Source organism: Coptis chinensis, chromosome 2, assembly GCF_015680905.1.
Source record: "Coptis chinensis isolate HL-2020 chromosome 2, ASM1568090v1, whole genome shotgun sequence".
Taxonomy (NCBI): domain Eukaryota; kingdom Viridiplantae; phylum Streptophyta; class Magnoliopsida; order Ranunculales; family Ranunculaceae; genus Coptis; species Coptis chinensis.
Genome location: NC_141457.1, coordinates 89,606,801 through 89,620,954, shown reverse-complemented (window position 1 = coordinate 89,620,954; position 14,154 = coordinate 89,606,801). Strand labels below are relative to the sequence as shown.

At 36.5% G+C, this 14,154-nt stretch overlaps 1 protein-coding gene across 1 annotated transcript; it reads left to right on the top strand.

The window, feature by feature from the left end:
- The first annotated feature begins 1,865 nt into the window (after window positions 1-1,865).
- Window positions 1,866-4,293, top strand: LOC147518764 (uncharacterized). The gene is made up of 4 exons (XM_086594007.1): window positions 1,866-2,550; window positions 2,655-3,080; window positions 3,222-3,361; window positions 3,811-4,293. Exons 1-4 carry the CDS (start codon window positions 1,866-1,868, stop codon window positions 4,291-4,293), a joined length of 1,734 nt encoding a protein of 577 aa, XP_086450133.1.
- The last annotated feature ends 9,861 nt before the right edge of the window (window positions 4,294-14,154 follow it).

The following is a 14,154-nucleotide window of genomic DNA, read 5'->3' as shown; positions in this document are numbered from 1 at the left end:
TTTGTCCATATTCTTAAATATGAGAAAAACTAGAAAAAGTCAACATTCCACAGTCAACGGACAACGGTCAAAGTCAACAGTCAATGGTCAATGGTCAAAGTCAACGGTCAATGGTCAAAGTCAAACTATCGTTTCCATGTTCGACAGGTTCAGGGTCATAGCCATGGTTCATGGCTAAGGTCAAAGGTGCATGGCTCATGGGCTCATGACCAAGGTAATGGTTCGGACCCAACTGGCAAAGCCCAAACCTTAGAACCCGAAAGTTTAAATGTTGAAAGACCCATTTAGATCTATCTTAAGTTATATGGACCGGCCCCAAAACTAACTTGAAACTGGTCCAAAGAAAATCAATTAGTTTTAGCCCAAACAACTTAACCTAAACTGGGCCCAAACTAAACCAAAACTGGTCCACAACTTAATCTGGAACTGGCCCAACACACTACTAGATTTCAGCCCAAAACAACTGTCAAAACCGGCCCAAAACTAAAATAGATTATTGGGCCCCAAACAAAACCGACCCATTTGGTTCCGACCCAACTAACTAACTTAGTTTTCGGCCCAACCAACTAAACAAGCTAAGCCCAACCAACTAAGGTTTAGGCCCAAGTAGCAATTGGATTCGGCCCAAGGCCCAAACCGACCATCAGGTCTTCTTCCTCACCTGCTACCACCACCACCAGCCACCACCTGCTCAAGTCCGGCCACCACTCGTCCTCCCCCCTTAACCCACCGGTTTTAATCCCTATAAAAACCCCTTAAACTTTAATAAAGCCAAAAATAATCTCACCTCCTTAATCCCTCATCTTCATCAAACCTAGATCTAGAAATAATTCCGGCGCCATTAACGCTTGTTTCAAGCTTCCACCACCCCCATTTGCATCCCTTACACACTACCCTAGCCACCCAACATCGTCCAACCCAACACCACCACAGTTCATTTAATCAAATCCCCTGGCGATTCTCTGGCCGCCATTAACAACGGTTCAAGCTTTCTCCAAGCTCCAAAAGCCCACCCAACTCTCCAAATCATCAATCAATCCTATAACAAAATACAACAGTTTAACATCACAATTAAAAAAACATAGTTTAAGCAAATATGAACAGGACGATTCCGTTCCTTTGGCTGGGCGACGCCATTGATGCCCTTTCAGAGCTTGAACAGCTTAAGTTTAGAGTTTCCAAAACCACAACCAAACAGAATTTAAACGAAACACAAGCTGACATCTTTAACGTGGGGCTTGCACATAATTGCTTCTTCTCGAAGCTTCGATAGTTCAATGTCGATCTCCGAGTCTCAACAGAGTTTCAAAATACAGTTTAACCAATTTTAACAACGACAGGACGAATGCTAATAACAAAATAATGAACTGAAAATATGAGCAGAAACTTTTTAACAGTATACGCCGGTACACGGAAACTATAAATTCGGTGAAATAGCAAAAATAGCTACTCACCTGTATTAAAACTCAACTCGACGAATCCCTCCTCGTCCGAATCGTCGCGCTCCACCCTCCAGCAAACGGGTTTCTAGCTCTGCCTCCATTTTTATTATTTTTTTATTCTCTAAAAACCCTATTCTCTAGAACAATGTGATTATATACTTTGGTCTGAAACCCAAGTCCAACACAGACTCGGGCCTAGAAATCAGGCCCACATGTCCCAAACCTAATCCAGCGAATTTTAAATAAATAATTAAATTAATTAATTAATAAATAGATAAATACGTATTTTAAATACGGGCGTTACATATATAGTTGGCATAGTTAAATTTATTTAAAGGTAGTGGAAGTTAATAAAACTCTAAGTGTTTAGCAATCTTTTAGTTTTTCTTCACATTTGGTATCGGAGCCAGGCTATTCCTTTCAATGGCAGAGTCAAAATTTATGCAACCATCAATTCCTCCTTTCAATGGTCATTACAACCATTGGAGTATGCTCATGGAAAATTTCCTAAGATCCAAGGAGTTTTGGAGTCTTATTGAAACAATGATTGGAGAACCAGCAACTGAAACAGCACTAACGAACGCTCAGAAAACTAAGCTAGAGGAAAGGAGGTTGAAGGACTTGAAGATAAAGAACTCTTTTTTCCAGGCAATTGATCGAGCAATTTTGGAGACGATCCTATGCAAAGATTCATCCAAAGACATTTGGGATGCAATGAAAAGAAAGTACCATGGAACCGCAAAGGTGAAGCGTGCACAACTTCAAGCACTTCGCGGAGAATTCAAAACTCTAAGAATGCAAGAAGTAGAGTCTGTCTCTGATTATTTTTCGAGAACTATGACGATTGCAAACAAGATGCGAATCCATGGTGAGAAAATGAATGATATTACCATTATTGAGAAGGTTCTTCGATCAATGATATCGAAGTTCGATTATGTGGTTTGTTCGATTGAAGAATCGAAAGACTTTGATGCACTCTCAATCGACGAATTGATGAGTTCGTTGTTGGTTCACGAACAAAGAATCCAACAACATGTTGCAATGGATCAAGCATTGCAAGTCTCAACCAACGATCAACCAAGAGAAGCTGGTCGAGGACGGGGACGAGGTAACTTTCGGGGGAGAGGTAGAGGATGTGTTAACAACCAAAGAGGTAATCAAGATCCAAGGCCATGGGATAAATCCAACATCTAATGCTTTGGATGTCACAAGTTTGGGCATTCTTGTTGGTTGCCGAACAAAATCCTTATCCAGAAGTAAATGAAGAGTTGAATTTTGCGGAGAATGAAGAAGAAATATATCTTCTTTTGGTTTGTAATACCGACGAAAAAACACATCAAAATATGCTGTACTTGGACACGGGTGCCAGTAATCATATGTGTGGAGACAAGTCTGTTTTTTCGCAGTTAGATGATTCTTTCCGAAAATCAGTTAAATTCGGAGATGATTCTAAAATTTCTGTAATAGGGAAGGGTGATATCAAGCTCGAAACACAAGATAATTCTCAGCAGGTTATTTCCAATGTCTTTTATGTTCCTGGCTTGAAGAGTAACTTTCTTAGTGTGGGTCAACTTCAGGAGAAAGGTTATGAGATCATCATAAAAAATGGCGTATGTCGAATCGAAGATCCGGCAAAAGGTTTGCTTGTCTAGGTAAACATGACTTCAAACAGAATGTTTCCCTTGTATATCAAATCGGAAGTTCTTCCCTGTTTCTCAAGTATAGTGAATGACGCATCTTGGATCTGGCATCTCTGCTACGGACACCTCAACTTCAAAGGTCTGAAGCTTCTTCGAACAAAGGGTATGGTCTCAGGACTTCCAGAAATAAATCACCATCCTCATGTGTGTGAAGATTGTGTTGTAAGTAAGCAACACCGTGTTCCGTTTCCAAAAGGAGTAGCATGGAGAGCTAAGCAGGTGCTACAGCTGATTCATACCGATTTATGTGGCCCAATCGATCCGAATCTAATGGGAATAAAAGGTACTTTGTAACATTTATAGATGATTACAGCCACAAAACATGAGTGTATTTTTTGCTAGAGAAATCTCAAGTTTTTTCGGTGTTCAAAAGTTTCAAGGCTCTAGTTGAAAAAGAAGTGGAAAATCCTATAAGGGTTATCTGATCAGATCAAGGTGGAGAATACAATTCCAAGGAATTCACCTTGTTTTGTGAGAATTATGGAATCAAGAAGCAATTGACAACATCCTACACCCCCCAGCAAACAGGTGTAGCGGAGAGGAAGAATCGCACAATCATGGATATGGTACGTATCGTAGCATGCTGAAAACAAAGAATATTCCCATAAGTTTTTTGGCCTGAAACAGTTTTGTGGAGCATCTATATCCTTAATCGGTGCCCTACACAGGCTGTCATGAATATGACACCGGAGGAGGCTTGGAGCGGCAGGAAACCCAATGTTGAGCACTTGAGAATTTATGGATGCATCGCATATGCTCACATTCCTGATGAAAGAAGGAAAAAGCTTGACGACAAAGGTGAGAAGTGTATTTTTCTTGGTTATAGTGATTATTCAAAAGCTTACAAATTATATAATCCTATAACTAAGAAGATCATTATTAGTCGTGATGTACACTTTGATGAAGCAAATGCATGGGTTTGGAATGACAATGATCGTGGAACATCTATTCTAATGATGTTAGACAATATTGATTCAAGTTCAGTAAGTGAGGTCCCACCACTATACCCTCAAATCAGTCCTCAAAGCAGCCTTCCATCAAGTACATCTAGCTCTCAAAATAGTCCTCAAATCAACCCTCAAAACAGCCTTCCACAAAGCATGTCCAGTCCACAACTCATGTCCTCAAATAATCCTTCTGTCTTGGTATGATCAAGGTCCGAACCATCCATTGAAAGACGTCGAAGAAATACTTGACAACCAATGTATCTTGAAGATTATGAGGTCAGGGGAGTTGTTCGATCAGATGATCTAGTGATATATTTTGCTTTGTATGCTGATTGTGATGCATTTACTTTTGAAAATGCTTCACAAGAACCAAAATGGAAGGAGGACATGAATGAGGAGATGAAAGCTATTGAAAAGAATAATACATGGGAGCTAACAGATCTTCCAAGCGGGCAAACACAAATTGGTGTTAAATGGGTCTACAAAACGAAGCTAAATTCGGAAGGGAAAGTTAAGAAATATAAGGCTAGACTAGTAGCAAAGGGTTATAGTCAAAGACAAGGCGTCGACTATGAAGAAGTATTTGCTCCTGTTGCTCGTCATGATACCATTAGAATGATACTAGCACTGTCTGCACAAAACTCATGGCATGTTTTTCAGCTCGATGTAAAATCAGCGTTTCTAAACGGTGATCTACAAGAGACGGTGTATATTGCTCAGCCACCTAGTTATATGAAAGAGGGTAATGAGAACAAGGTGTATCAGCTGAGAAAAGCTCTATACGGATTAAAACAGGCTCCAAGAGCCTTGTACAGTCATATTGAGGCGTACTTCTTGAAGGAAGGGTTTGCAAAGTGTCCGTATGAAGCAACACTCTTTCTGAAATATGGGTATGGTGATAAGATACTTATCATGTGTTTATATGTGGATGATCTTATTTACACAAGAAATGACAAGATGATGATCAATGATTTCAAGCAGTCAATGATGGTAGAATTTGAGATGTCCAATCTAGGAAAAATGCACTACTTCCTCGGCATTGAAATGGTACAACCCGAAGTGGGTATCTTCATATCCCAAAAGAAATATGTCAAAGAAATCTTGGAACGATTCAAGATGAAGGATTGTAATCTAGTACATACGCCAATTGAAGTCGGGTTAAAGCTTACCAAAGAACCTAAAGGGGAGAAAGTTGATGGTTTGATATACAAGCAAATTGTCGGAAGTCTCATGTACTTGACTGCTACAAGACCAGATATTGTGCATGGTGTTAGTCTCATTAGTCGTTACATGGAGAACCCGAAGGCGATACATCTTATTGCTGCAAAAAGGATACTGCGATACTTAAAAGGTACACTTGAGCTTGGAATTTTATACAAGAAAGGGGAGCATTCAGATTTAGTTGGTTTCACGTGCGATACTTAAAAGGTACACTTGAGCTTGGAATTTTATACAGGAAATGGGAGCATTTAGATTTAGTTGGTTTCACGGACAGTGATTATGCAGGAGGCTCAGATGATAGGAAGAGTACTTCGGGTTATGCATTTATGTTTGGATCGGCTGCCATCTCTTGGTCATAAAAAAAAAGCAACCGATTGTTACCCTGTCAACCATGAAGGCAGAATATATTGCTGCAACGGCTTGCACCTGTCAAGCGATTTGGTTACGAAATTTGCTTGGTGAAGTGGTTTTTTTATCAAGGAACAAGCACTCGTATATTTTGTGACAACAGTTCAACAATCAAGCTATCCAAAAATCTAGTTTATCATGGGCGAAGCAAACACATTGATGTGCGATATCATTTCTTAAGAGACCTTGTCAAGGACGGTATAATTGATCTTCTACATTGCAAAAGCGAAGATCAAGTGGCTGCCATCTTTACGAAACCTCTCAAGTTTGAAGCATTTGAGAAACTTCGTGCACTACTCAGTGTTTGTTCATTTGAGGGAAAGAGTTGCGTGCTTTAACAACAGTGCAGAGACTTCATAAACTGAAGTTAGCAGCTTTTAGTTTAAGGGAGAGTGTTAAAGTTTGCTGCACAATGTTGAACGTGTCTTCAGAAGAATAAGTCTAAGTTAGTTGGCTTAGTTACCTAGGTTAGTGGTCAATAAAATGGGTTAGTTGCCCTAGTTTGTAGTGAAGTCGTTAGTATCTGATGCCTATATAGTTGGCATAGTTAAGTTTATTTAAAGGTAGTGGAAGTTAATAAAACTCTAAGGCTGTGTTTGGTTCACAAAATTGAAATTCCTAGAAAATGGTGAAAAGGGAAAAGGAGATGGAAGAATAGGAAGTTACCCCATCTACTCCATCTTTTTTAGGAAAGTGAACACCTTTTTTCAGTGAAGCAAGTTATTTTCCATAATCGTAATACCCTTATAAGGAAAATCTCAAATTTTATGCCAGTCCTGCTTATAATCTACCTAACTCGTTTCTTCTTCTTCGTTCTTATGCTCAGACTCTATTTACACAAATACCCACCATTTTCCAGGAATTTCGATTCTATGAACCAAACACAGTCTAAGTGTTCAACAATCTTTTAGTTTTTCTTCACAATTTTGAGTATGGATTCAGAGAGCAGGGGTTGTAATCTCGTTAGATCTTCTTTGGGATTCAGATTATTTAACATGTGATTAACACCATTTTCTCTATTTGTTAGAGATATATAAGGCTGACAAATCTTTTGGTAACTAAACCTAAATAAATTGAAACAAATCCTAAAGAGAGATTTTCGTTCTGTTTATTTGGTTTCCGTGTTAAATCAGCTGCTAAAAGTCGAAAACTCACCTTCTTCCAATCTTCCCGCCTTTTTTTTTTTTTTTTTAATACCTATATTCTCCAATTTCTCTTTCAATCTTTGTGCTTTCTGAGATGATAAGTCATCTTGAGATGCTTTGGATGCTTGCGTAGCATCTGGTTTGCATGACTCTTCTTTCTGTCTTGCATTAATTTCTACCCTCTATTCTCATATTTCCTTACTATTGAACAATCCTCACAGTTTGAAGAAGGCCCAAGATGAAATTGATCGACACCAACTTTGGGAAATATAGAGAAGTGGGGAATCAGACAGCATAGACAAACTTGTATACCTCCGTGCAATTATAAAGGAACATCGTCCGGGGTGTTTGTGTTTTAATTTGCTACTTAACACTTATAAGTGTTTGCTATTATTATAAGTTATAAGTTTTTGTAAGTCAAGTTTTTTACGCTCTTGGCACTTATAAATTTATAAGTAGCAAAAATATACCAGAAAAATAGTCTACCACTTATAAGTAGCTGAAAAACAAACATCCAAAAAGCTACCACTTCCTATGCCCTTGTGATTTCCATCCAGAGAGTCCTAACCACCCGAGTAAATGTGGATATTAGAGGTCAATATTTTGAGTTCATTCTTTTTGGATCTGGTAGACGGTCGATTGTGCCTAGGAAGCTCGTTAGGGCTTCAAGCTAAGTGCTGCTACAAAGCTTTGATTTTAAAACTCCATTAGATGCTTCTGTGGACATGAATGAAAGTGGAAGGACTAACAAACCTCAAAAGACTCTTTAATTTTTCATGACAAGCTCAACAAACACACACACACATATAGTCCTTCTCTAAAAAGTAGCTACTTAAGTTAAAATAAATACGTAGGTAAAACTTTACCTATAAAATGAATTCAAACCCAATGTTTTGTGGATATCATATACTCATTATAAAGATCATCTTCATAAAATTTTAGCTCATTTGGAAACCTCCAACATTAGCAAACAATTATTGCAAAAACTCGACATTTCTACCCCGTTAGATTTCTTTTTAAAGATGACAACAATTTTTATCTATGTTAGAAGTTTCCAAATGAGCTGAAATTTTGTGGGGATGATCTTTATGATGAGTGTTTCACAACAACAAAACATTAACTTTGAATTTATTTTATAGGCGAAGTTTTACTTACGTACTTATTTTAAGTTAACTTAAGTAGCTACTTTTTAGAGAAGACTATATATATATATATATATATATATATATATATATATATATATATATATATATATATATATATATATATATCTGTTTACAACATTTGTTAAGTTTTGATTCTTTGTAGATATGAATTAAGTCTTGATTCTTTGTAGATATGATCTGCACACCATGGAGATCATCTCCACAAAAATTCAACTCATTTGAAAACTCCTAACCATGAGAAAAAATATATGCTCTCAACCTATGAATTTTTATCAATGGTCCAGAAATATCAATTTTGTAACCCTTTTTTGGCAAATTTAGAAATGGTCAAATGACTTGATTTTTTGTGGAGGCCGGTCATATCCATGGTGAGAACATCTTATCCACAAAATATTAGCCCTTAAATCATCTTGAAGGGGTCGGTGGGGGGTATTGTATAAAAAGTATTGTAAACGGAACCTACCCCATATATATCAGAGAGAGAGAGAGAGAGAGAGAGTCACATTCTTATGCGCAAATTATAACCACATTTTCGACATACAAAAGAATTAAGGTATGGTTTTTTGTGGAGATGATCTCCCCACCATGAAGATCATTCTCACAAAAAATTATATATTTGGATATGTCTAACCATGTTAAAATTAGTGTTAATTTTTAAACTTTTCATCTAACGCGACCCAAAAGTTTTGTGAGCATGATCTAAGGTTAGACTTCTTTGAATGAGCTGAATTTTTGTGTGGGGAGATTATATCTACAAAAATTTAGCCTTTAATTCAATTTTTAAGTCCACACGATTTTGCTTGGATTCGTTTACAATATGACTAGAATGTGGCTCTATCCCTATATATATTGCTAAACTAAAACTGCTCTTTCTTTTGCATCATCAATATTTTTTGCTTTTTCATAGTAAAGGAATTCGAAGAAGTGAAGAACATCTCTAGCCAAAGAAATTAGTAAATTTTGTTTTCCCATTAATAGACTTATTTTCACAAAATCTATACTGAATGGAAATGTATGTGGTAAATCTACACAACCACATAGGCTCCACATGTGTTTTTAAAAGAAATTTACACAATAAGTGTAATGGGTAAAAATACACAATCAAGAGTGAACGAACCAATTGAATCTTTTTGCAAAATGTGCAAAAACAAGTGGTGTTAGCTTCCTATTGGTTTAATTAAAGATAATGCAAAACTTGTGGAGTCCCATGCATTTTTTGAAGTAGTGGCCGGGTAGTTAGAACTAATTGAGTTAAAAAAATGTGTAAAACTATTCTCATTTTAAAACAACCATTTAAACATTTAAAGTTAAAAGTCATTTTACACAATACCATTGGTAGGGGTTTTTTGGTGAGAATTGTGTAAATTTACACTAAAAGTATTTTACACAATCCCATTAGTCTTGCTCTAAAGCAATAAATTTTGTTTTCCCATTAATAGACTTATTATAGGCGTGTTGTAAGAAAATCTTTACTGATATATATTTTCAAGCACACCAACAAAATAGTACTGCTTCTGGGAGAGTCCGAATTTGTTCACCAGCGGCTACTGCTGGTGAAATCTACTAGCGCTAATTGGAGCCCACGTGTATTACTAAAACTCCCCTTTTTTATTTTTTATTTTTTACAAAAAAAATAAATCTAAAAAACCAAAAAGCAATTAAACTATTTCCTCCACGATTCTCTCCCCGTAACATTGTCGTACTCTCTCCAACTTCTTTCTCTTTTCCGATTCATCTTCTCACTCCCACAAAGAGAACCCAATTCTGTGACGGAAAAGAGGAACCTCTTTATCAAGTAATTTTCACACACACACACTCTCTCTCTCTCTCTCTCTCTCTCTCTCACTCACTAACATAACTGATGGTACTTTCTACATTCTCTATTTTTTGCTCTCTATTGGTGTTGCTTCCTACCCCCTTGTTGTTGCTCATTGATCTTTGGTTAGTAGTTCAGGTACAACTAATTTGTTAATTTGTGAATTAATTTGAATTTGTAAGTTAGGGTCTATGAATTTAGGAATTGTTAATAATTGGTGGATTTTGGTATACCTGTAATGAATTTATGATATCAATTTTTCTTATGCTTGTTTCCAGGAATAATGCCACGCTAATTGGATGGTTTCATATTCAAAAGGAAAATCTGATTATCAATGAGTGATTTTAAGTTATTTGTTTACAACTTGGTGTGGTTTAATGATGGTGTTTGATTTCTTACTGTTACATTTATTAACAATACTGCTCATAAAGTTTTCGGTGAAGTTACGTACTGCTACTTTGAATTTTCTTTATATTAACAGTGCATAATTTTAAAAGCTTGTTTGTTTTAAACTTCCAAGAAATGAGTGGAAAATGTTGTTGCTTGGTCTCCTAAAATTCTTTGAAAATGGCAGCCCGTATGCATGTGCTTCGACAATATATTCACCCTGATATTAAATTCTTGGAATTGGATATGTGATTTTCACCAGCTTCTTGTGGCTCAGGAAGATGCACTTCTGCTTGCTCAGGTGGTGGTTCATTGATATTCAACTTTTTGCCTTTTGCTTTGTTAGAGTTTTTAATCTCTTCTTTGGCGAAAGTGCGAATTCAAAGATTTTCCTTACTCACAATCTTCGTGTTCATATAGTTTGGAGTAAGGATTCGAACCAACCTAAATTCTAGGACCACTTACAACTTAGTTTTTATTCTTTTAGGGAACTAGTGAGTAAGTTTAAATATGATTATATTAATACTAAATATTTGGTTTCTTTACTACACAAAAATTAAAAACATTAAGTTACGAAATCATGCAACTACGACACAATAAAATTTTACTAAAACAAAAGTGGAGAGTTAATTCTCCTCATGTGAAGATTACTTTTGTTATTTGATTTTTATAAGTGCATTAAAATCTTCCTAGAACTCATAGACAAGTTCTACTAAAAGAAAACTTGATCCCTAACAAATATGACTCATCTCTAAGTTCATACATGCTAGCATGTGGAACCAAGCAATGACTTATCTCTAAGCTCATCACTTGATCCCTAACTAGACTCTACACCAACTATCATTTTGGGATAGGATGTAGGCCTAGTTGTTCTTTCTAACACTTACTAAACCAAATAACAAGACTTTTCCCCCACATGAGTGTTATTAACTCCCCACAAAGAGAAGGTTTAGCTCATGATCCTTGGGCTAAAACTAAAATAAGTGTGGAATGTAAAAAGAGAGAGAGAGAACAAAAAGAAGAAACTATCTATTTATAAACTCACTTGCATGAAGAAGTGAGAATTTTTCAAGAGGAACACAAGGTTTCCTCCATTAAAACTATTACAAGTTTTTTTTTTTCCAAAACCAAAAACTAAAAAAATACTAAAGCTAAGGAATTAAAATAATACATGGTAAAGGAAAAGAAGTCAAGGGAGTAAATGGATTGTCCCCCCTTGTTTTGCTTTCTTCTCCATTTGAGAGAAATCTCATTTCCTCCCACGTGAAACACCAAACCACATTTACTTCATTTTTATCCACCACATTAAAACAAAGTGACACCTTGCCTTTTTTTTTTTTTACTATTAACACCTAATCTAATTAATTACATGCAAGGTGTCAACTTTGCACTAATAATTTGGCAATTTTGTCTTGACATGCTCCATGATTGATGACTCATCAAATCTTGTGGGACCGTATAGTGGGTCCACGTGCAGTCCAGTGGCGGTCCGGTATTTTGGCAATTTTACAACTTTTTGCCTATGCGTAGAGTTCATCGCCCTGATTGTCTGAGCAGCTCACTTGTCGCATTCGGAATCCTGGTTCAAGAGGTAAGAGCTTCGGAAGTTTGATGCTTCTGTGTGGATTTGTTGGGTTTTACATGGCTGATTAGGAAGAATTCATATATACGTCGTTCCCCGTGCTTTAACGCATGTTTAACCAATATTTTCATGTTTACTGCGAATACCTGCAAAAGTACGAAAATATATTTATTTCATTATTATTAAACACATAATTAACTAAATTTATATGTCTTATGGGGTTTCATATTACAGTTTTGGGTGCTTATCACACTACCCCCAAATAGCACTTTGCTTGTCCTCAAGCAAAGATGAGACATTAAAACAGATAAGTGGCCAAAATGTGTAGTCCTAACTAATTCTCGTTTCGCAGAGTGCGGTTGCATTGACCATATGCAACAAGGCCTTAAACCACTAGGAATTTCCTAGTGGACGAGTTATAGCCTCGTGAGAGTTTTCCAGAGAAGATACTCACAAACTTCATTTATACTACAACGACTCAGTGACAAAAACTCGTTTCCTAAATTAATCTCGGATATCCATACATCTCCTTAGCGGGGAACGAGGATTGATTTCTTTGAAACTCAAGTTAATATGCATTCAATAATTAAAACATCTACATATGATAATGTATACAGTGAACTTTGCATTGAAATGTACTAGCAGGGCCGTTTCTGGATCCTTTGGAGAGCAGACCTAAATAGGTTCTCACAGGTATGCGTCGAAACACAATTCCACTCAAAATTTTACCACTCAGGTTTTGTTAACTCCGATTGTGCGGCGGGCATCGTTTCCTCACATCTCAATGACAGTCAGAGGAGCCGATGTCGATCAATCACATCTACTACTTATTATCACACCACCCTACTCCTAATTGAGCTAGAGGTCTTTATTATGTATTGTGGGGCTTAGGTGATGGTGTACAAGAAAATGGAAATGGATAATCAAAATTTACGAGTATGAGAGAATAGGGTCTTTAAGATATTTATACTAGAGAATTCCTTGTTTTCTTTCCTTCTTCTAAGCGAAGTTTTCCAACCTTGTTCTTAAGCCTCACGGATCTCGATGTTTTTTTAGATTGCTTAATAACATGATTCTATTTTTCTTTCCTGAAGCAAGTAACTGACTTTTATTTGGGACAAGTCATTCTCTTTATTTTTCCACATTTCATCTTATTTCTCATACTCATCACTTAAAGTGATTCTTTTTATTTGGTTTAATAGATGGGTAAAGAATTTTTTGGTGAAAGTGAAAGGTTTGATGAAAGGTTGATTGGAGTGACTAGCGGTAAAATTTGTAACAGGTAAGAATTTTTAGCTATGTCGATCCAAAGAAGGCCTAAATTCTCGCCTAGGGTTCGGGTGGTGATCAAGTAAGTAGACGCGTGATTTTTTCTAATCGGAAAAACTACTCCTCTGTGTCATCACACACAAATCACTCATGTCAAGGCTTTTGGTTAGATTCTCATAGGATTTATAGTTTAAGTAACTAACCGTTGGTTCCAGAAACTTACTGCTATGTACAATCGATGATACTCAGTGCATGAATATTCATGAAAAGATGTATAAACTATTACATACGTATTATCTTAAGTTTTTTAAAACAAATCCTAATTCGGATACTAATGTGAGATTTCTAGACAATTTTCATCATTGAAAAGGAAACCAGACTTTGTCACTAAGTACAATTATTAACAAGAAAATAAAAGCTATATATAGTTTACAATATGCCTAATTTTTGCTACAGGTTTAAAAGCACCCCCAAACGGAATGATGCTTAGTCCTCGAAGTATCAATAAATAAAGAGAAATTACTTGAGAACCGTGAGCAAAATTAGGGCTAGATTGCTCGAACAGAAAGGTTGGAGAACATAATATATTATACAGAAAGGAACAATGAAATTAATAATAGCACACGAAACATAGCACATGAAATAATAAAAGACAGTAGCACACGAAACATAATTTTTAGCTAGATATATGTACAATGGCAAGCTCAAATTTACCATCTAGTAGGATGTGTAGGTTTGGCGTCCTTAATAAGGAAATGCATTTCCTTAGCATCGCGCCAAAAGATAATAGTTTGCCAAATTTCTGCCCATTCTTTGTCTCCGGATTTCCTCAAATGTTTCTTCATATTTTCATCCGTCGGGTAACAACGAACATGCCTCAGGTACCGAGCGAGATGTTTCCATTGCCTAAACCTTAATGAACGAATGATTTTGTTTGCTGGGCACATAGAATCTACCTTGACCCAGTCATGAAAAGTAGCTGCAAACTGTGGGAAATGTGTCTTCATGATTCGGCAAGCGGTTACAGGTAAAAGAATATACCGATCCTGAAAAGTGTGAGCTCGTTTCAGA

Bases quoted from the DNA above. Each gene is read 5' to 3' on its own strand.
- LOC147518764 (XM_086594007.1), top strand. From the start codon at position 1,866: ATGGCAGAGTCAAAATTTATGCAACCATCAATTCCTCCTTTCAATGGT. The intron at 3,081-3,221 runs GTTTGCTTGTCT...TCAACTTCAAAG, and splicing joins AATCGAAGATCCGGCAAAAG to GTCTGAAGCTTCTTCGAACA. The intron at 3,362-3,810 runs GTGCTACAGCTG...TGCCCTACACAG, and splicing joins TAGCATGGAGAGCTAAGCAG to GCTGTCATGAATATGACACC.